This window comes from Podarcis erhardii, assembly GCF_964252035.2.
Source record: "Podarcis erhardii genome assembly, chromosome: 4".
Lineage (NCBI taxonomy): Eukaryota > Metazoa > Chordata > Lepidosauria > Squamata > Lacertidae > Podarcis > Podarcis erhardii.
Window position 1 is genome coordinate 67,635,895 of NC_138508.1, and position 24,250 is coordinate 67,660,144.

At 45.5% G+C, this 24,250-nt stretch overlaps 1 protein-coding gene across 2 annotated transcripts in view; it reads right to left on the minus strand.

Annotated features, from left to right (window-relative positions):
- NHS (NHS actin remodeling regulator) overlaps positions 1-23,724 on the minus strand; it is a 240,124-nt gene extending 216,400 nt beyond the window's left edge. For both annotated transcript variants that reach the window (XM_081859044.1, XM_081859043.1), the window contains exon 1: positions 22,754-23,724. In XM_081859044.1, the coding sequence (XP_081715170.1) occupies positions 22,754-23,222 (469 nt within the window). In that variant the 5' untranslated portion in view covers positions 23,223-23,724. The remainder of the gene's footprint in view (positions 1-22,753) is intronic.
- Positions 23,725-24,250: the final 526 nt, after the last annotated feature.

Consider the following 24,250-nt stretch of genomic DNA (forward strand, 5'->3'; position numbering starts at 1 on the left):
ATGTACTGCTGGGCACGTCTCCCGTTAAGCTACTAGACACGTACTGAGATCCAAGAGTGTACTAGGCACAGTCCCTTCCAATGTTGCTGCATGGCCCCAACCTCACTGCTGTCCCCACCCACCCCACTTAGCAAAGCAGCAGCTGTACTGCCTGTGTTAGAAGGCACGTCACTACTGAAAAACCTGATCCCTATCTAGTAGGCTTACATCCCTTTGTGTTGAGGACAGCACAAGCATAGTTTGGCGCTGTGTGAATCAACTTTCACTTAAGCAACCCTCAAAGACTTAGTTTCCCCCAATTTGTGTTGTGCGGCGTCTAAATTTGCTTAAAATAAACGTAAAATAATTTAAAACGAGAATGTTTGGTACCATGGAGCTTCTTCTGGTATGAGCACCTAGCTGAGTCCTGTGCAAAAGCTGTCTGACCTACACAGCTTTCAGGATGGCTAAGTGAGGGTGGGAGGCAAGGCCCCTGACAGTTAAACCAGTTGCTGCCGACTCTGGGGTTGCAGCGCTCGTCTCGCTTTACCGACCGAGGGAGCCAGCATTTGTCAGCAGACAGTTTTTCCGGGTCATGTGGCCAGCATGACTAAGCCACTTCGGGCGCAACGGAACACCGAAACCAAAGCAGCACCCGGAAACGCCATTTACCTTCCTGCTGGAGTGGTACCTATTTATCTACTTGAACTTTTTGGGCATGCTTTCGAACTGCTAGGTTGGCAGGAGCTGGGACTGAGAAACGGGAGCTCACCCCGTTGCGGGGATTCAAACCGCCAACCTTCTGATCGGCAACCTCAAGTGCCTCAGTGGTTTTAGACCACAGTGCCACCCACGTGCCTCTATGGGGAGGTTAAAGGGTGTTAAGCTCTACCTCTCTTTTAAATCAGAACCAGTGAAGGCGGTGAAGGTCCTGTGTGAATGTCTGGAGGCGGTTGGAGGATGGATGGCGGCTAACAGATTGAGGTTGAATCCTGACAAGACAGAAGTGCTGTTTTTGGGGGACAGGAGGCGGGCAGGTGTGGAGGATTCCCTGGTCCTGAATGGGGTAACTGTGCCCCTGAAGGACCAGGTGCGCAGCTTGGGAGTCATTTTGGACTCACAGCTGTCCATGGAGGCACAGGTCAAATCTGTGTCCAGGGCAGCTGTTTACCAGCTCCATCTGGTACGTAGGCTGAGACCCTATCTGCCTGCGGACTGTCTCGCCAGAGTGGTGCATGCTCTGGTTATCTCCCGCTTGGACTACTGCAATGCACTCTACGTGGGGCTACCTTTGAAGGTGACTCGGAAACTACAACTAATCCAGAATGCGGCAGCTAGACTGGTGACTGGGGGCAGCCGCCGAGACCATATAACACCGGTCTTGAAAGACCTACATTGGCTCCCAGTACGTTTCCGAGCACAATTCAAAGTGTTGGTGCTGACCTTTAAAGCCCTAAACGGCCTCGGTCCAGTATACCTGAAGGAGCGTCTCCACCCCCATCATTCTGCCCGGACGCTGAGGTCCAGCGCTGAGGGCCTTCTGGCGGTTCCCTCATTGCGAGAAGTAAAGCTACAGGGAACCAGGCAGAGGGCCTTCTCGGTAGTGGCGCCCGCCCTGTGGAACGCCCTTCCAGCAGATGTCAAAGCGATAAACAACTACCTGACATTCAGAAGACATCTTAAGGCAGCCCTGTTCAGGGAAGTTTTTAACGTGTGATATTTTATTGTATTTTTGCTTTCTATGGAAGCCGCCCAGAGTGGCTGGGGAGGCCCAGCCAGATGGGCGGGGTATAAATAATAAATTATTATTATTATTATTATTATTATTATTATTATTATTATTATTATATAGTAATTAATCCCAGGTAAGTGATCTTGAGTGTAAAATTAAGAATATGATGATGAAAAGTTCAGAGCTATGCTTTTGTATTTATGTCTGCAAAAACAGTTTTATTGGGTTGTGGTTTTTTTAATGACACCCCTTTTTGAATTACTTAAGGAATTAAAGTAAAGCACACCTAGGGAGTTCAAAGGATGTCCTTCTAGATGGCAGCAGTGTAGGACAATATCTGTCTAACCTTGCACATTCTTCTGTTACAAAGGATCCCAATTCCACAAAAAATTATTATTATCAGATCGTCTGTCTCTCATGAAGTTCCTCCCTCTTTCAATTCAACTTCAACAGGTATTACATGAAGAGGATTTTCCCCAAGATATCTTTCATATCTTTTCAGCATTTTTATCCTATTTTAAAATTTGTCCATCATTTTTCATCTTTCTGGCTCTAGAAAGCTAATAAAAATTGATAGTCTCCCTGAGGAAAAACAGGTGAGGAGATAAGAAGAAGAAAAAAACCTACATTATGTCATCCCCATAAATCTTTCCAAAATAAACAGTATTTCTCTTTCTTGTTAAATGCTTTTTAAAGATCAGATTTTGGTTTGTTTTATTAAGCATTCTTTCAGTGCTGTGGTAATCTGACAACGGTCCCGTCATTAACTAGAGTACTTAGTCTGCTTGGTAGGTTACTTTCTAAAAGCAACACACAATGCAGAAGCCTACAAGAAGCCTGCAACACACAAAGAGAACCGACAAATTTCTGAGCCCGGAGAGCTTTCAAGGGTAGGATTTGGTCGAATCCAATAAAAGCAACTCATAAAATTAAAGCTGCAATCAACAAACACTTTATCTGGGAGTGAATCTCATTAAATGCAGACTTACTTCTGAGAAGACATCTATGGGATTGTGCTGTAAATTAGGGCCAAGACTAGTAACAGAGCAAATGAAACAGATTCAGGGTCCTGTCACAGGTTAGGGTCCCAGGACCATATACTGTATTTATTATACTCCAGAATCTCAAGTGTGCTCTAATGCACAGAGCCCTTCCATGGAAATGGACTTCCCAGTTCACTGCAATTCATGTGAGATAACCAGCCTCATATAACCAACAAGCTTAAGTTGAATTAATGCATGAAGGAGTTAATACCATAGAATAAGCAGTCCTTCAGCTATGTATGTTTCTCTTATATTGGGAGGAAATGGGCAATTGAGTCTATTGTGCACCCCAAACCTATAAACCTTTGTATACCCAAAGGTTTGCATGGACCAAGCAGACTTCGGATGTCTTTAAACTGAAGCCCTCGCACCAAGTATCACATTACATGTGGTTTTCATTTTTTTATTGGATTCTGTCTATGAATCGCTTCCTATAAAACACACCCCAAAGCGTTTTCACAGCAAAAACATCAACAATAAAAGCAGTTCCATATATACAAACAATTACAACAACTCTGCCTGTAAAAACAGAGATACAGATTGAGATAAAAAAAATCCACTTAGAAGACTTGCTGGAAAAAAGGAAAGCAACAGAGACAGTGCCTGTCTGACATGTAACAAGAGCCAGTTTGGAAAAGTAGGTGTCACCATATTAAAGCTCTGGTCCTTATAACTACCTGATGGGATGATATCCCCTGCAGAGCTCAGTGATTAGTTGGGCATATAAGGGGTGAGAGATTGTGTTAATTTTCAAAAGCAAATCGCCCTGTGCCCTGGGTTTTTCAGAGGAGGGGGGAAGAGGGGGGAAATCAAACACCTCACCAGGTAAACAGAGTTAATATCTGAATTGTCGTCTCAGTCCTGATTAAAATTTCAGATGGAAACATGATATAATCTTAAGCAATGACTCCCAGGCAATTTTTGCCCTACAACTATAATATTTTGAAAGGATCAAAGCTAGAAATGAATGCATAACAGTGATCTCATGACAATTTACAAGCCACCTGTGGGTGGTAATTCATACCCTGATCAAGTTTTGTTGTAAAAAAGAAAACTTTTACAGTGAATAACCTTGTCTTTCTATGGACTTTTTCCTTCATGGTCTACCGCATTCAGAGTGAACCTAAATTGTCCTCCAAAAGTGTTCAGGGGAAAGAAACATGGCGCCTCCTATGCTTCCAATGGTGTTGTGGCTGACCAAATTCAAAAGAAGTATTCCACCCATCCTATGTGGTCCAGACAGGGGAATCTTTGTCAACTCAAGAGCCACATTCCCACATTGGAATCCTACCCGAAGCTGCAGGCCAGTGGTGGATCAATGGCAGCAAAACATCTTGAGGTGGTTCTGGCCTAGCAAAAAGGTATTTGTGACGGCTGATCCAAAAATATAGGCAATGCAAAACCATTCTCTTTGGATAGTCATTTGGAGCCAAGCCAACATGTGCTTCTTTCAATAACACCCAATGTGAGACAGATGTGATGGGGTAGCATGAAAATCTGAATCAACAAAACAAAACACAACTAGACCAGCCAGTCTACAATTAGTATTCCTGTCCAGTCCTTTGAATGTGAAGTTTGTTTGCTTTTTACTGACATGAGATCAAAGTCTCCTAAAAACAACACCTCCGGCACTCAGCCATCATATAGCCCACATCAAATCTTTAATATACTTTTTGTCGCTGCTTTTAAAAAAAAATAAATTAACTCCCATGGCACCATCTCATCTCAACGTGACTGTAATTAAAACGGCACATGTGGTCCATAACACTGGAGATGAGTATTGCAGTTTTCTTTCCCGTCTTCCTGATGGAGAGTTTGGAAAACTTGTGTGCCATCACTGTGAAAACAACAGCAAATTTATTTATTTATTTATTTGCCCTTGAGAGATGGGATCCAGTTGTTGTCAATAATAAGCTTGAATCTCAAAGCCACATTATTTCTGTCCCACTGCCCCACAGTCCCAATCATATCCTTCTATTTCAACTTTAACAGAAATGTCACCCAGGGGTCTATCCCAGGGGTCAGCAACCTTTTTCAGCCGTGGGCCAGTCCACTGTCCCTCACACCATGTGGTGGGCCAGACTATATTTGGGGTGGGGAGAAATGAACGAATTCCTATGCCCCACCAATAACCCAGAGATGCATTTTTTAAAAAAGCACACATTCTACTCATGTAAAAACACCAGGCAGGCCCACAAACTACCCAGAGATGCATTTTAAATAAAAGGACACATTCTACTCATGTAAAAACACGCTGATTCCCAGACCGTCCGCAGGCCAGATTGAGAAAGCAATTGGGCCACATCCAGCCCCTGGGCCTTAGGCTGCCCTACTCCTGGCCTATCCCATTCTCTGGCCAATCAGCTCACTGCACTACTCAGGCAATCCCAATCCAAAAGTATTGCTATGGCCAGGAAGTCTCTCTCATCCACCGCCATGCATTTTACTTAGCCCTAGCAGTTTCACGGGCTCCATCTCTCCTGTTTTCAAGAGGGCAGTACACTCAATCAAGGCACAAGAATCAACATAGATGGGAATCAGGAGCTGTCGAGAAAGTTATAATTCTTCCTAATCCCTAGGCTGGCTGTGCAAATTATAATTGCAAAAGTAACACATACATAAGTACTGTAGAAGGTAAGGAATTTAGGGCTGTCAGAATCCCATACAGTTTTCAGAACCAAGGTTAGAGAAATCCTCTAAAAAGCAGGATGTGCATTTATCAAATGCATGGAAATGCCCCATAAGCCACACCAAACCAAACTGTTGGCCAACTCCAGTAAAGTAGCAATAGCAGAATTGCATTTTACCAGGCAAGAGCGTCCTGAATGAAATGGCCTGAAACAATTCCCAGGTTTGAGGGAACTCTCCTCCCAAGGCAGCCCTGTGAGACACAATCTGAAGTCCAGTAGGTTCCCTCCCCTCTGGAGAGGCTTTTCAATGGGTACAAGGCACAGGAAAGCGGATAAAGGAATATCCATAAGCTCAGGCTCATCTTCCACTCCGGCAGTATCAGGAACAATGCTTTATTTTAGCATTTTATTTGCTCAGATATACATGAGAGGGTTAAATATAATGGTGCTTAGTCTAAATTGGCACTCTAACTCAATGTAAACTAGTACAGCCCACAGGGTGTGAAAACTTTAATCAATAAATATAACTGTACTTAGATCACACTACATCCAGGAGGAGACTTTGCTGAACACCAGTAATGATTCTGCATATCTAGGCCAGCCTTGATTATATGCTGTAATAAACACTAGGGAGGAAAAGGAGCTAATTCTTGAGTTTAGTTACTCTTTACAGATTCATGGCTCCATAAACAGGCCTCCAGGGTTCAAACTTCAGGTGTCTGGCCTCACAAATAGTTTTATTTAGCACATGTCAGTCATACCACACAAACCTTAACCACCTCCATGTCAAGAACTGGAGGTACTTAGAAAACAGAGTACAGTGTTACCTCGGGTTAAGTACTTAATTCTTTCCGGAGGTCTGTTCTTAAGCTGAAACTGTTCTTAACCTGAAGCACCACTTTAGCTAATGGGGCCTCCTGCTGCTGCCGCGCCGCCGGAGCACGATTTCTGTTCTCATCCTGAAGCAAAGTTCTTAACCCAAGGTACTATTTCTGGGTTAGCGGAGTCTGTAACCTGAAGCGTATGTAACCCGAGGTACCACTGTAATTGATGCTCCTCCATCCCGAGATCAAAAAATTGCAACAGATGGAATAGGTACAGGTGGGGAAGAGGAGGAGGCATACAGAAAACAGAGGATAACTGAAAGAAGGTGGGGCTGATAACAGCCAAATAATGAACCAAACTAGCAAGCCCTAAAAATGAAAACTGAATGTCTATTCACTCACACACAAATATAATATAAAGGATTTGAGATTACTTGATGTTAAAAATCACGAGGAGCTGGCAAAACTAAACCATGGAAACTTCCGCTAGTCAGACTGCACTGAGATGAACAGGACACGTGTATTTGCATAAGTTTTTCCATTTGTTTCTATGGTGCAGCAGACTGCTCTGTGGGATTGTGCCCAGTTTGCATTTAGACTAGCAGAAGGCAAAAGCATTGTTGAATAATCAAAATGCTGAGAATATCCACAGTAATGTGACAAACAGTTCTGTGGAAGCTCAAAGGCTAACAGACTGGTTATGGCACATGCTCTCGGGGACTACAGCCCCCAAACTAACAAATGTGGTAGTCGTGAGACTCGTTGTCGCTTTTGCTGCAACAGACTAACAAAGCTACCTTTCTGGAAATTGTTGCAATGGAAGACACTTGGCAATACAGATTCCAGTGCAAGAGAGGTTCTTGCACCCACTCCCTCTCTGGCATTTCATACCTCAACTCATATGAAGCAGTAAATATGTTTGAGAAAACTGATTTTTGTGTATTACAGTGTGAACTGGCCTGCCCTGCATCTCTAGAACTAATGTGCTGATCTGAACATAATTATCTGTTCTATTTTGCACTTCTCCAACATTTTATGATACAGATGTAAAAGGAAAGGAAATTCACATTTTAGGATAAAGTGTTTATAAATGTACATATTTGAAAATATATTTTATACATGTTTAAATATATATTGTACCAGAAAATATCAGTATTTGAATATGAATTTTCAGGTTTTTTAAAACAATGCAAATTAATGTGGAATTGAGACAGAACAGAATTAACATGAATGAATTATCTGTGAAGTTGGCATGGACCAGATATAGACTGATCAATCCACCCCTAAATGAAAATCAATTTAGATCTTTCTGTTCTATCTGAAAAGCACATCTCTCCAAAGAGATCACTCCAAATCATGGAAGAGTGTTGAGGCCCCCCCCCCTTTCCTCTTCTTGTGAAAAGAGCCAGAAAAGCTGTCTGCCAAATTGTAGTCATATAACCTCATTTCTTTTATTCCAAACCACCTGCAAAGGGTACAAATGACACCAAAGCAACTTTTTAAAAATAAAAATAATTAAGTTCCCATTTATCAGATGGCATGGAATACAGGGAACTGCTAAACTGTAATATTATGTTGCAAAATTTCACTGCACGGCCCCACCCTAATTTTTAATATGACAATTGTGTTTTATTGCTGCATTTCTATTACCAGAAGGGCCCAGCCTACTGCAGTCCTATGCTGTTGCTTCTAACAAATGGATTGTGACAGCATTAGAAGACAGACAATAATCAGCTTTTTAATAATAATAATAATAATAATAATAATAATAATAATAATAATAATAATAATAAATTCAATTCGGACCACCTTGTTAATTTGCAACCTTTTAAATGCATTGAGCCCAACAACCCCATTCTGTGTTCACCTTATCACCTTGTACCAGTGCAATGATATAGCCTGAATCCCTGATTTACAATAGCCAACAGAACTTGTATACTCATGTTCAGAAGCAGAGCAGCTGTGTCATGAAAGGGTCTTCAGAAGGGGAGAGGGGAGAGAGCAGACTGAGAGGAAACCGGGGGTAGCATATCCATATGGCACAAGGATATGCTGTAGCCCTGATACGAGCAGAAGGTTGCACATACAAAACCTACACAAATCTGAGCAAGAGATTTCTATTGACTTTTTGATGCCAAGTATGTGCGAAAGAGAACTACACTGGGCCAAGTGAGGCAGAACGACTTCACGGCATAAGAGCCAACAGTATCATAAGCCAAGGGTTGTAATGAAAATAATGGTGGTTAGATGTATCATTCATTTTTTAAAACCTTTCAATAAGCCCTGACTAGAAGGAAAATGTTACCGTTCCACCTATTACAAATGTAAAGATCTGACTATAACAACAAAACTATATAAGAGAGTTTATATTTCATCATAAGTCAGCAATTTGGACTTTTTCTAGATTGGCTGAGGCCTTCCACGCACTGCCATGTTTGCATGCAGCATTAAACCATAGTTTAGTGCCATGTGAATGAGCCTTCATCAACCAGAGCATAGTACTGGGTTTGCTTCCTCCCCTCCCCATCTTCAAAACCATGGGTTATGAAAATGAACATCTGCCAATACTCCTGCTGTGCAGATCCAAGGGGCCTTTCAGTTCCATGTTGTCCACACCAGCAGAGAACTATGCCCCAGGTTTTCAGAGATTCCTGGGTGAAAAGCAAACATGTCAGATTTTAAGAGGGGTGGAAGTGGTTGGCTTACATATTCTCCTCATCGAGTCAAGTGGGTTTCCAGGACAGAAACTTTGCCTTCAAAATATTCCGCACACTTATAATGCTACACATCTTCCTGCAGCCCAACAGTGGTAGGAGACCAAGAGGGGGCACTGCACCAGCCAGACATTCCCATCGTCCCCCAACACACACAGTCCTGACTTCAAGATCCACTACCGTCAGGTGCTTGAAGAGTGAACTGCTACAGATGACACAAACAGGTAAATGAAAACACATACTACAGGAAAGTGCTTGGGGAGAGTGGCAGGGAGCTTGCTAGACCATGGAGGTTGCTTCAGCAGAGGTCGTCGCTGCTTGCACCACCATGATCAGTGCAGATGTACATTGTACAGGATGCCCAGTACAGCACTCGTAAGTAAATATTCCCTTACAGTCTACCATACTCATTAATTATAATCAGATTCTAAGCACATTTCCACGCAACTGAATGAAGTTGATGAATGATTCTCCCAACTAAGCACGCTTAAACTCACAATAGTAGGCAATCATTGCTAGGGAGAAAATTCTATTGAATTCACCAGGGTCTACTTTCCGGTAAAGAAGGTGGTTAGAAGTGAAATACAAATATAAGCTTACACGAAACATATTTTCCCCTTAAAAGACACCTGATTACCACTTGATTTCCATTCACAGCTGCTTTTTCTCCAATAACTTTGATAAAACAAAGTTTAACAACGTGACAAACTGAGTGCCTAACTAGAATTACACTGGTAGCATGATCTGCAAACATGTGGTGAGATTTTTCTTAAATTCTGTATCAGGCAAGTGGGGGGTGGGTTGTTCACATCAAGCTGCGATCTTGCAATATCTCCCCCACTACACAACTAGTTTTGTTGTGGAGGAGGAGAGACTCTCATTGGCACTAATGTGGTTTTTGCCTAATGCTAATTGCTGGATGGGGAGGGTGGCAGAAATATTTAATGAAATCATGACTAGAGAGGACTTAAAACTCCCCCCATGCCCTGTGGCGTAGACGATGACACCTACCAAACACATCCCTGGTGTTTAATATCAAACAAGATGAACGAAGAATAACTATCGGGGAAGCTAACTATTAGTTTAGAGATGGGGCACTCTGCATGCAAAGTTCTAAGTTCAATTTCTGGCATATCTAGTTAAAAGGAGCAGGTAAACTGGTGGTGAAAGTCTGAAATCCTAGGGAGCTGCTACCAGTCAGAGTTGGCAATGCTAGACTACAAAAGTCAAACAGTCCAAGGTAAGGTGGCTTCCTACTTAACAGGTGGCACTGCAGTCCCATATACTGGGATGGGCAGAGGGTAGATTGGAATCTATTGGTAGATCTTCATTTGATTTGCAGTAGATTGGCAAGGGTCTCCGACTCCTAATTTTTTAACAACAGCAAAGCAACTTTTTCTACCTTAATCAGGCTGCTGAAATGAAGAAAGCTAACTTTCGTGGGAAAGGGATGTGACCTCAGTTCAGTTCTGTGACAGAATATAAACTCCCAGGCTCAGAGGCATCCTGTTGTTTTCAACTCTTAACTGTGGGCATGCAGTTGGTCACTCCTGGTTGGTAGAGCTTGGGTTTCTAGTCAAAACAAAGTAGATCCAGCAACACTTAACTCTTGTCTACCCCTTCTATGTGTGTCTACTCAGCAATATGTTCAAATCCATTGAGTTCCGTGGGACTTACTGATAGATAAATGGGCATAGCACTCCAGTCTCAATATAGCTGTCCTACATGATCATGTGAAGTTCCAAGTTAAAACATGGTCCGCATGCACCTACTTAGTTGCTCTGAAATATTACAAGTATATATACATATTTGCTGCGAACCAAATTAACTATCTGCAAAACACTATTTTCGACATACAGAAATGCTGTGACTTGCCCTTTCTCTGCACATTATACGCTTATAATTTCCTTACATTTTCACTCGTCTCCCCTTGAACACATAGGAATTTGTGTATAAAATTCCAAATCTTGAGGCAATTAGAAACACTGCTAATCTTGCTTCATGCTAATTACATCAAAGGGATCAAAGACCGCATCATGCACAGCCTATCTACCACTCAGATACGCTGAGAGAGTTCATCTTCTCCATTTAATAGCTTGGGTTTAATAGCTGGTGCAGTTCCAGTGGAAAGTTTTTATATTGACATTTGGTTAGAGGATATAAAAGCACAGCTTTTTGGAAAGAAGCCTGCCTTTTTTTAAAAAAAAAGTTGATAGAATCAATTGCATTTGCTCTTCTTTAGACATCATAACATGGCCATCAAATATTGCCATGGGAGTGGTAATCCCGACAGTTGTCAGATGTCATCATTGGACAGGCCATAAAAATGGATGGAGCAAGGAGGTCTGGGCAGCCAGGCTCATTACAGTCTCCAGAGCAGTAAGGAATGTGTTTGGAATAGCACAAACAGGCTCTAAGAGACAGTGCAACGTGTTCCCCGAGAATGGGAATTGTTTCTGCTCCACTCATGGCATGGCAAGATGCTTTAGAAACTCACTGGTGATCTGCAACGGAGGCTGCAATTTGAAAAGAGGGGTAGCAGTAACTCCATAGAGCTAGCACAAGTCCCTTTCATGAGTCAAAACAGTTCTTTAGATTCAAAATCACAGCTTCTCATTTGGGAAACTCTTCCATTTTTCTGAACACAACTCCCCACCACCTTACATCATCCCATTCTTTCACAGAGCCGAAGTGATTTGTTACGCCCATTCCTTTCTCACCCACACCTTTGCATACCTATGTTAAAGGCCAGACAGAATCTAATCCTTGGAGTATAAATCACAAGACAGACTATGCAAGAAATGTCAACAAAATCTGATTCACTTGAACAAGAGCAGAGTTTGAAAGGCATAATTACGTTTTATATTCACAATTTCCCCCCAAATAGTCCATTCCTTCAGCCCCAGCTCATACTAAACAATAGTTTTTGGAAATATTCCAGACATTTCTCCTTTCTAATTTCTCCCAAAAAGTCAAGCTAAAGCATTTATTATTTAGAAAAAGGAATCCCACCAACATAGTGTGTTACATCACATTTTTCCTGTATAAAAATAATCTCATTCTAGAAAGGGAGGGAGAGTCTTGGTTCATGCAAACTATGTGTGAAAATAATCCCAAAGCCTATTTTGCTCTATTAGCAACAACATAGCAGTCACATGATAAATTGCACACTACATTTTCTCACACTGAGATTATTTATCTCTAAACTGTCTTGTAAATGAATCATACTGGGAGAGACAGAAATAAGAAGAGATATTATGAAAACAATTTATAACATGCATGTTCATGCATATTAGTCTTAATCGCTTTTTACAGCAGCCATAAATCATATAGAAATCATATTTCTAACAGTCAAAAGGAATTTAAATTCTGGTCTAATTCTGCTGAATTGTTCCCTGTACATACATTATAAATGATTATACATGCAACTTTATGGGAAAATTCAGTTAAGAATATCCGGTCAAAATTCAGTATCCCGCTGAATGAATCATGTCTGTAAAGGCAGTTCCAACATCATTTTTCCGTATGCATCTGTCATGGGATTATCACGTGCCGTACCACAGCGAATCCCTTTTCTCACTTACGTTGGTATGAAGCAGTGACAGGTTCTTATAACACTATAGGCTAAAGCATAAAGCCCAAAGCATCTTCACAAATTATGTCCCAACCTGACTATTGTCATTTTAATGCTGCTGGCAATGTAGAAGGCAGGGAAATGTCACTCAGTATAACCCAAGATCCACAGCATTCCCAAATAAACAGCAACTCTGTGGTCATAATTCTGAAAATCACCATGGGCTGTAACTAGGGACACGCTGGGTGACATATTTCATCCTCAGGGTTTGTGTCCCTGCAGGAGTTGAAGAACACATTGTGGAGGCTTAGGCCATGGGAAAGTTAGCAGAGCAAGAGAAATCCCATGAGTATTTATTTCTTAATCCAGCAACAACAGCAGAAATGGAGAGAAACTTGCTCAGCAAAGTATTGCAGGTTGTACCATTTTCACACAGTTCTGCTCCTATGAAAACAATGAAGGTTTTTACCTAGCTCCTTCAGGCTGTTTCACAAATCACTTTGTAGGGGGACACACATGACAGACACATATGCCAACTAAAACATTTCAAGCAGCTACAGTCTGCACCCCTCTTCTTCTTTTGACTGTGTACAGGTATCCTCCCCACCCCTCGACCATGTATACATGCAGTGCCTGGAAATTAAATCAAACCAGGAAATGGCGGGAGAGACCTCATGGCTCACAAGGAGACCCTCCTGGAGCCACAAAGGGACTTCAGTGAAGGCGGAAAAGGCCCTGAAGAGACTGGGGTTGCAGCAGGGTTTAGTTTAGGCTGCTCAGCCTCCTCGTCTAACAACTAATGCATGTGGTAGCGCAGCAGCAGCAGCCACTTTCCCACACGGCCTCCAGCTGACCCCAGATCTTCAGTTCTAGATGCTTTGGTCTGGGTTGGTGAGAGGGTATCAATAAACCTTAGTGCCCACTTCAGAAAATCTTAATACTGCCAGCATTAAGCAGGAAAGTTGGCAAGTAAGACTTCAATATGAGCAAAAATGCAAACCTTCATTTAAAAAGAATTATAGTAACGACATGTGCTTGGGCAGAAAGCCTTACAGACACAAAACCCTGCTTCCCCCACCCCCTAGTCTGCATGGGGTCGGATGGAAATAGGTTTTTCTCCTGCACCAGATCAATAACCTTTCCCCATGTCTTTCAGGTTTAATCTTCTGGCTCAGAAGAGTCCAGTGGATTTTCCAAATTCCTAATATAAAAGAAGGGAAGCTGCTTCAGTACAAAAGGAAAGTTCAAGTTTAAATGGAAAAATAAACAAACAAGCTAAACCTGCCATGAGTTCTTTATGAGGTTTTGTCTGTTACAGGAAAGACAAGGCTGGAAAGAAAATCGTAGCATTAAGTTTACATTGTTACGCTAGGAGGCTTTATCTTGTCAGTTTTTGAAATTAATTAAATCCAACTCTGGTAGTTTGGTTTTACAGCTATGTTCTTCATTTGGATGTTTTGTAAGTAATCCTCGAGTCACTTTCACAGGCCTGAAACCTGCCCCAGGCCAGCCTAACCCAGGGATCAGCCAAAGTAAATGTGGAATCAGGAGGATTTTGAAACTACCTAGCAAAATGACAGGAATAAGTTTTGTAGAAAAACATTCTCCAGCAAATTTCTCACTTTGTAACTCTTTAACTGACAATATCATTGTTTATTTACTGCGTACAAAAGAGACAAATTCTGTCCAGGCTGCATTACAGAATGCAACCCAGGAAAAAAAAATAGAGATGCTCTTCAATCATTAACTGGCTACACTAGTGTCATCCTATTTGCATGAACCATTTCAGAATGTTTCAGGGCATGATCCCTCTCCAGCTTGAGCCACAGCCAACTTGGATCAAGACACTAAATACAAGACAGAGAGGCATGCATATAAATCAGGCATCCTCAATGACTGACAGCATCTCCTCCATTTGACCCAGGAATGACCTAGGTCAGGTGGATACCATTTCATGAATGGAGGTTATGAACTGCAGAGGGGCCATGGATGTTTATTACCCAATGCTCCAAGAGTTATACTGTCAGCTGAACTGGCTAAGACTCTCAGAATAATGTCTTTGCTCTAATCTTTGTTGTTGTGCTCCTTAATCTTCACCGTGTGACAGGGTCATAAGTATCCACTCTCCCATCCAAATTGCTGTCACTGCAAGCCACATTTACTGCATTGCCACAAAGTGCTGAAGGGGGTCTGGAACCTTTTACTACCAAGCATGAGAATGGACCGGGGAAGGGGAGTGTATCAGCATCAGTCTTAAGGGGGTATCTTCTACATGTTTAAGGTTTTCTCCGAAGAGAGAGAAAGTCTAATGGATTAGGTTTACCATCCCCATATTGGAAAGCTTATGCATGTAGAAGTAGACTCTTTCTGAATGAAACCAATAATGCATCAATTGGAGTGCACTTGCCGGTGCTTGGGGTAATGTTGAGGGAATAGGACTAAGCCCAAACATTCCCAGGGGCTCCTTCACGGATGCTAAATATGTAAATAGCGGCTGGTCTACACAGGGAGCAGAATCACTTGATGTTTCTCAACATGGCCATTCAGCCTTCAAGTAGGTTTGGCTAGCAAACACAGTTTGAGTGTCCACCCACCAAAGTAAAATAAAATTCAAATACTTCCTGTGAACAAAATTCACACATGTCATGGAGAATATGGTTTGAGCCTAGCCTCTTTCTTTCAGACATCCTAGTTTTCTATGATTGCAGATTTGTTTTTAGTTGTCTCCTGCTGTCAGTCTGATATATTACGGTCCCGGGGAGGGGGAGGGGAATCACTGTACTATGGAATTGTTCTGCATGTATAGATCAGTACTAAAATGAGTGTTGAGTTGTATTTATTCTGAAACTATCTTGCTAGTGCTTCACTACTGGCTGAACCACCTATCCATGGATCAACCCAACTCATTTTTCACATGACAAGTTAACTTCCCACCCCACCCCCCAAAACGCCCCCTGTTCCTACTTAGAAGTTCAGTGTGAGGATGCTCAGAGACAGAAGCTGTGTACATGCTATAAGCTTTAAAACACAGCTATCTATCATTCTTTTTCTCAATTTGGATCAAAGCTGGTTTGGAGGAAAATGCATCCAAACACACTATTTCCTAAGAAACAACGGGTTAGATATGGAATGTGGCTCATGTCATGGTTATGCTGCTTGCCAAACCAGCAGTGGGAGCACAACGGGAGTGTGTACACAGCCTAGATTTCCCATTGTTGGGGAAAAGGCACCTCTAGGAGGGATGCACTGCAAGAGCAGGACCTCTCCTCTGACTGGGGCCACACTCCATTGCTTGCTTAGCACAATGGTGAATCCACATGTGGCTGGAGACAAGACCCAGCTGTGAATTGAAAAAGAGAGCATGGCACCGTGTCTCTTTGCTTTCTTTCCGTGTCAACCATTTGGATGAGCAGCCACTGGGAGGATTAAAGGAAAGGCAGCCCTAATACTCTGACCGGTAAATAAATTAGGTCAAGCCAATTCTTGACGGGCTTGCTATGACAATATAATGACAGCTAGATGCATGCTCTCCCTTTGACCAAACAGAGCTAGTTATTTCTAATTTCTATAGAATTAGTTCAGCACGGAGGGGAGCAGCAGTTAGAAGTTGCATTAAGCTATGTTGTACTGTCCTTCAATAAAACAACTGGTGCAGGTAGGGAAAGGAAGAGTTAGGTCAAAGCTATTATTTCTGGGTCAATATAATCATGGACGGGTTCCATTTCAAGGTTGCTTGCCTTTTGCCTGGATGGGGTGTTACCAAGAAAGTATCATTTTGAGCTTGCCGTGAAAATCTCAGTTCTGAAATCTACCCCCACACCCACCCTGAAATCCACACAGAGAGACACAGGTTTGCATAGGGGTGTATGGCTAAGGAAAAACTTAGGCTCAAAGTGCCCATGCCAATCTCTACCTACAGCAGCCTTTGCCAACCTGGTGCTCTCCACACCAGGACCACCATTTTGGACCACAACTGTCATCAGAGCCAACTAGCACCAGACTGGCATAGGCTGACCTACATCAGTCAAAAGGAGGGACTCTGGCCAGTTAGGCACAGCAGCCCAAGACTCCCAAGACCAGCAAATGCCTTCCTCTTTACCTGCTTCCTAACCTAATTAAACCCTTCAAGGAACATTATTCAGAGCCCTACCAGAGGAGAATCTACGATTGATATACTGCAAGCCAGCAATAGACACATCATAGAAATACACGTGAACATCCATTACAACCATATGATGCACACTGCAGCTTTTGAACTACACACTTCTGCACTCAGAAACCATGGGAAGAAAGCTTAGGTCCACTAATATTCCAGACACCTTATCCACCTTCTCTTTTTTGTTCGCTCTGGAAGAAAACCTTCCCTTGAACACAATGCCTCCAAGAGTTTTCTCTTCAAAACCCTCAGCGTTCAGTCTTACCATAGCCAAGCCCAGTTCATTCAGCCGTGGTGAACAGGAGGCTGGTCTGTTTCCTCCCTCCTAGTTAGCTTAGCTGCCGTTCCTACTTTCTTCGCCTAGTGATCATTTCCATCTTCTACATCTTTGCTATTTTCTTACATGTTTAAAGTTAGGACACAAAGCATTTGAAGCAGTTTCGTACCATACTGAGCTCAAGGAAGCCTATGAGGTATCCTCAGCCTTCCATCACAGGCTTTTCCCCAATTGTTCACCAACAAGGCACCTCATTCTCCAAGAACCAGTCTTGGGAAGCCGCAAGGAGCAGCTCCGGGCAACCACCAGTGACAGGGTGTTGAGGGCAACTGCTGATTCACTGCAGCCACCTGAAGACAAGCCTTTCTCCACCCCTCTTGCCTTGGAATAGGCAATATCTGCACCTGGTTCCTCTCTTTCACGTCTCATGCAGGTACCTGTGCTGCTTTGCAGCAATGTGTATTTACACCCCAAATTTCCTTACCTAGCCTGGTTCAGTTCTACACCTAACCTATCGAGCACCCATAATCCTCTCCTTCCTATATTTAGTATCACAACCATTGTGTAATTCTCACTGCCTGTATTTAGCTAAATAATTGCTGCCCCAGTACTGAGCAGGCCTTTGTAATGAATTGATCTTTCTGTTTTGTGAGAAATAGCATACCCCTTCTGAACTCCGATCTGTTGTTGTGTTGCTCATCTGCCCCTTGTTTAAGTGTATAATTTGTCCCATCTCACACTGCCACTCAAACTAAAGATCTGAACAAATGTTCGTCTCATACATGTGCATTCCTCAACATGCGTGGACAAGGACACACAGTAATAAGAATTAAATTTTCCTAATTAAATCTATCTAACTACGTACTCAGTATGAGAGGGAGAGGGCTCAGATATAGTATTACCAAATTTCTAAGTATCCTCAGCAGCACTGCTGGTTTTTTTTTAAAAAAAATCCTCAGCTCCCTGTGCTGCAGTTTGGAGTGAAATATCACCAATTGTCTTTACAGCAACAGTGACAATCTAATGACTTAATAACACATTTTTAAAAATATGGGGGGGGGAGAAGGGTTTGTGTGTGTGTGTGTTTGCAGTTTCAATTACAAACATTATTCCTCAGTGCCTTGGGAAATATAACCAAACAACTTTATAGTACAGGACGTTCAGCAGGAAACATGAGTTTAGTGGCGATTTGGAAATATACCGCATCTTCCCATGTATAACACAACCCCATGTATAAGACAAACCCTACTTTGGGGAGCCCAAAATTAAGAAATCAGTATTTTAAAGTTCAGTTTTTTAGGGAAATCACCCAAAGAGTTGAGCTCTTTTTTGGGGGGAAAATCGCCAAAAAAATTGTTGAGCTTTTGTGTGATCCCGCATGCTTTGGCACAGCAGGTGAGAACTGACAGAATCGTGGCCAAGTTCCCTCCTCGCCTTGGCACCATCTTACCTCTCCAACCAGCTCCACAGCACTGGTGACTTAGGAGCCACCAGTTCACCCAAGGCTTACTGTTTAAATCCATGTATAAGACGACCCCCAATTTTTGACAAAAAAATGGGGGGAAATCAACATCTTGTACAAGGAAAAATGTGGTGTGTGAGTCTAGGGCAGTCTTACCAGTTGGATGCCCTTCAGATGCAATTCCCATCAGTTTCACCCAGTACAAATGTGCTGGCTGCAGCTGATAGAAGTCATTCCAAACATCTGGAGTGTGCCACTGGTTGGGACCAATGACATTATAAGCCATAACATCTAGAGGGGAGGGCACCAGGGTGGCAAATACTGGCCTAGGGTGTCCTTAAAGGGAGGATACGGCATTGCTTCCTTCCCAGCTGGTGAGACATGATTCATTTCCATTCTCCTTGGCCCATCATGACCCATGTTACATGTGCCAGAAGAATCAGGTTTGAATACAGTCACTTCACAGCATGTTCTGGCTGCCTCCCATTTGTGATACTTAAAAATGGATGCTGTGTTGACATGTAAGTTTCTACCACAGTCCATTAAAAAAAAAGAGTTCTTCTCCAGGTTGAGGAGTTGGGAACCCTTCCATTTTTGGTGTAACTCCATTATGACACAAAGGAGGCAGCTCGCTCCATCCCAAAAATGGTGTGTGCATGCAGTTAAACACGAGTGTAGTGCAATAGTTGGAGCAGAGGTTCTCAAACTGTTTTCTCTGGGCCACACTTTCAGAATAAAAATTTGCTCGTGCCAAATTTTTAATTGATAAGAAATACATTGGGAAAACACACACACATACAAAACTTCTGGCAGTTGCTTATTTATTCTACAAATTAAATAAATAATAATTTTTGATACTATAATATACTACTCTGAAATGTTTAATTGTTTCTTTGATTGTCGTTGAATATTCCCCACCACACTTGCCATCCTCACCTGCCACAACCTTTGAGAACCACTGGCTTAGAGTGTTGGATTGTGGCCCGGGAGACCATGGGCTATTCTAGTTCAGTGTTGTCCACACTGACTGATAGAGGCTCTCCAGGGTTACAGACAATGCTCTCTCCCAGCCCTACCTGGAGAATTCAGGAATTGAATCTGGGACCTTCTGCATGCAATGCTCTACCACTGAGTTGGAGCCTAAACTGGATATGAAAATCAGTCACTCTGCCCAGGGGGCCCTTGGAACCATAGTTCTGGAACAGACATCTTCAGCAGAGAAGGTTCAGATCTTTGGGGGAAGAAACACCATTCGAACTGGTATGAAACCAACCTAAGTTTGTTGTGCACATATACATTTCCTGCAAAGACTTTAGGTGGCACTACAAAGAGCTAAAAAAAAATAAGGCTAGTTTTCATTTGTTATGGTACCACATTGCAAGACTACAAAGCAGAGCCTGAAGCTCTAATCAACTTGCACAGCTTATCTGCCTTACATTAATGCTCAATTATATTCTGCTGATTAGCACACAAAGAACCTGCACTTCCTCAGATCATGCTGGTTGATGTTTCAGGTCAGGAAAAGCCCCGTGAAGAGTTGATGTTAGTGAGAGGGTTTCTTTCTATCTCTCTATCTGTAAGCTTTCACTTTCATTGAATGGCCACAAACTGCCTATGGCCACAGAGTGGAAGGTGTGGGGCTGCTGGCCAGGAAAGCAGCCCTGGAACTCAAGTACAGATTTCTGTACCTCTCAGGGCCATCTTACCCATAGACACTAGTGGTGCGGGGTGCCGGGGCCCCAAGTTCTGTAGGGTGCCAGGCGAGAGTCCGGGGAAGACCGAACGAGCACCCTGAGCAAGTGAGCGAGGGTTCCTGTGCCGCTCCCGCCAAGCGTCTGCTCAGTTTTTTCCCTTTTTAGCCTGCAGGCTCCGAGTTCTGCAGGGCGCCAGAAGGCTAAAAGGGAAAAAACCAAGCCAACGCTCAGTAGGAGTGGCGCATGCGCCCCTGCTCACTCAGTGTGCTCTCTCGCCCAAGGGGTTGAGGTGCAGGCATGCACGGTGCCCCTCCTGCTAGCCATCTTCGTCTTCGAGCAAGGCATCAGGCACCATGGATCCCCACTGGGCCGGCTCCCCTGGCCCGCTCACCACCCTCGCCTGCCTCCATCATGCCGTGCCAAAGCAGCGCAGCGCCCGGAGCCTCTGCCTGCCATGGCCACCGTGGCACGAAGTAGCCAGCTGAGCATGTTGCCAGCAGCGCCATCCCGTCCCAAGAGGCTTCCTCTTGCGCTGCTGGTGTTCCCTCCTTAAAAAAGGTTCACAACTCTGGGAAATGGGGGGGGGGCCACCGGAGGGATCTTTGCACCAAGGCGCCAGATATGCTTAAGACGGCCCTGGTACCTCTCAGTGGAGACTCATTTCCTGTGTTTCATCACAATGGCTGTAGACATTTACAAGAGCAAGAGTGACAATCATCTAGCCTAGATCATCATTCTGCAGCTATGCTCCTTTACAAAAGTGGGTGGGTAGGAAGTCATTGTTTTGTGTGTATAACATCGACCCAAAGCTTGCTCTATAAAGATAAAACCACTAGCATGAAATTGCTGCAAAGGAGGATCCACAATAAGGACCCAACCTGCAGGCATCAATTGTTCTGCAAGCCACATCCAGATGTTGGCAACGGCTGGAGGTCCTGTGCCTGCCTTTTGCTCTTGTCGCTGTGAACGATGAGCACATATGTTGGGAGCCACCAGCTCACTTGAAAACAACATCAGAGATCCCTCCTTAAGGCAGCTGCCAGCCAGTCGCTTGCCCAAAATCAAGGCACCCACCTTGGCCTTAACCCTGCACCACTTCAAGTCTTCAAAGGATGGTTGATGGGGAGAGCTTAAATAGGGTGGTGGAGAAGGGTATTTGGTGGGGGAATCTAAGCGGGAGGGGAATCAGAGAGAGAGATGCAGAGACGTGCCTGAGGAATCCCTCAAAGCTGCCCCACCCCCTCCATCACCGCCTCCTTGAAGGCACTTCAAGACACCGATCAGGCAGGCAACCTCCCAGAAAAACCACTAAGAGATGCCTCAGAAGGCGAAGCGGGAAGCCAAGTAACGAGGGACGGAGATCAGCTTTGGTAATGGTCACCTTACGTGTCCATTCTGTACACAGGAGAAAAAACGCTTTTGGAGACTCACGCCTTCACGCACAGGCAGAAGGAGCTAGCCTGCTGCGAAGGAGCCCCCTCCCTTAAGTCTCCAGCATCAGCAAGAAAAGTGGGTCAGGCAGATCGCTCGTTGCACAGGGAGTAGTCGCGAGCTGGAAAATGCCTGCTCCCCCCGCCCGGACCCCTTTGCTTATCATCCAGCGCTGGATCCCCTCCTCCGCTCCTCTTTCACCTTCCCAATGCGATTAGGTATCGATTCCCGCCTTCCCTGCCCGACCCCTCTATCGGACCAGGCGCCTTCGCCTTATAGGCGGCTCAGCCATTCCACCTGCAGAAAATCACTCGGGTTGGCGCGATCCTGCTCGGTAAAGTCACATCCTGGGCCCCGGGCTCGCGGGAATGTGGATCCCGAGGCAGGTGGGGAAGGAGGAGGGAGGCGAGAGCAGGCTTCGAAGAGGCCGTCCATCGCGGCTCCTCTCCATACCACCCACGGCGTTTTAACAAGGAAATCGCTTCTCCAACCAAAACAACAGCGAAGGCGCCTTCCACACCAGTAGCGCGTCCTGGAGAAAGCCTCTCCAAGCGCGCACACCCCTAAACTTTACGCACAGTTCAATCCGCAACCTCCCGCCCTACTTACTCCCACCTACCCCCCCAAAAAAACACCCCACCAAGGAATATCCTTCCCTTTGCTTTATATTCCCCCGGAGAGGGGTAAAAAGTTCGGTACACACTGCAGCTTCACGGACAGCTATAAACACTGCGAGGGGTGTGTGTGTCTTGTATATACACTCGACAACCTCCATTTCTGTCAGGGCCACACCTCCAAAGGCTCCGCGCGCCACAGTTTTGGGGGATCACCCCTCTTCCTTGCAGTGGCGTAGCGTGGGTTGTCAGCACCCGGGGCAAGGCAAGTAATTTGCACCCCCTAACCCGTGGATTTGCGCCCCCTAACCCTAACCCCCAGATGTTGCGCCCGGTGCGGCCGGCCCCCCCTGCACCCCCCACGCTACGCCACTGCTTCCTTGCCAGAAATCTCGCCACCTCAAGCAAATCGCCACTCCGCCCTGCTCCCCAAAAAGGCCACCCAGCGATCCATTCTCCTTTTTAACACCCCCCATCCCTCCCATCAGGCCCGCCTTGATGTGCAACTGGCCAGAGGTCAAGGTGAACCACCGCTAAGGTCGCACCAAGGGGAACGAAGGAAGGAGAGAGGCGCATCTGGAGCTCTATAGACGGAGAGAGATAGAGAAAAAGGTTCCACTTACGCACTGCCTCCTGCTTGGGATCCAGGCTGTGTATAACCCCTTGGACGCCGCCGATCCTGCCGTGCAGCGCCCGGACCCTGCGCTGGGTGATCTGGATCTCGCCCTCGATCTCCTGAAAGAGGGCGCACGCATGCCGGGCCACATCGGAGAGCTGCCGGAGGATCCGCGACAGAGCCACGTTGCTGAGCGAGCACAGGTCCAGCACCATCAGCGCCGCCGCCTCCTTCTGCTGCCCATCGGCCGGCAGCACCACCGCCAGCCCCGCGGCTTCTTCCTCCGGCTCGTCTGTCGCAGCCGACGCCGCTGCCGCTTCGCCCGGCTCCTCTCTCGGGCTGCTCCCCGGCTGAGGAGGAGCAGGAGGCGGCGGCGGCGGCGGCGGCTCGCCTCCCGCGCCCTCGTCCAGCACCGAGGCGATGGGCTGCCGGCGGCACAACCACTGCGGCTCCACGATCCGCTTGGCGAAAGGCATGGCTGGGGAGAGAGCCTGCCTGGGCGAGCGCCGCGCTTCGCCCTCCGAAGAAGCCGCTGTGTCCCCGGCGCCGAGTGTCTCTCTCCGGGCTCTTTCCAAACTCGCCTGGCTTCCTCCTCCGCCCCAGCGCCCGTCACTTGCTAGCAGCCGGCATGGGAAGGCGCCGGGTCCCCCATGATCTCTCTCCGCGCGGGCTCCGGGGAAGCGGCCGCGGCCACCTTCGCTTCTGCTGCTGCTGCTGCTGCTCAGTTCCTTCCTTCCTTCCTTCCTTCCCACCCGCCTCCTCTGCCGCCGCCTCGCTCTCCTCCTCCTCCTCCTTCTCCTTCTCCAGCTGCTGCTCCCGGCAAGCTCCCTCCTCTGCCGCGCGCCCCTTGCTTCGCTACGCAGCCCGAGCCTTCGGCGCGAGAGGTGGATTTTAACAGGGCGCCTTGAAAACCCGGAGAAAGGAACGCGCGCCGCTCTTTTGTGAGGAGGAGCAGAGCAGGCAGGCAGGGAGAGACACCCACTCGGCGCAGGGAAGGAGGCGGCGGCGGGCACGGAAAGGCATTCCCCCTCGCGACCACGAGGGGACACTGCAGGCTCCGCGCAGCGCCTGGCTGGCTGGCTGGCTAGCGGACTACCACCATCAATGGATGATAACTTGGGAGCTGGAGGGAGGATTTGGGAAGTTTGGCAGCCCAAGGGAAACATCACTTTCCAGATGCTCCCAGAGAGAGGAGAGGAGAGGTGTGCGCTGGGCTAGGGGGTTTCGAAAAGCAGAAAGGAGGTCCTTCCTTAGGAATGCCACTGTGTTGCTTAAGGCTGCAGTCTTTTTTTTCCAGGGAGGAAGCGCAGGCCAGGTTCATGCCCTGCGCCAGCATTTGACAACTCGGTGCCCTCCTAATGTTTTGGCGTTCCCATGCTCCTGACTTCCAAAGGGTCACAAGCTGGGGAGACCAGTCAAGTCCCACCTCTCTTCCATGGAGTCAGTGAGTGGCGTTTGGCAAACGGGCTAGTCTCACAAGAACAGGGTGAGCAACACTTTGCAA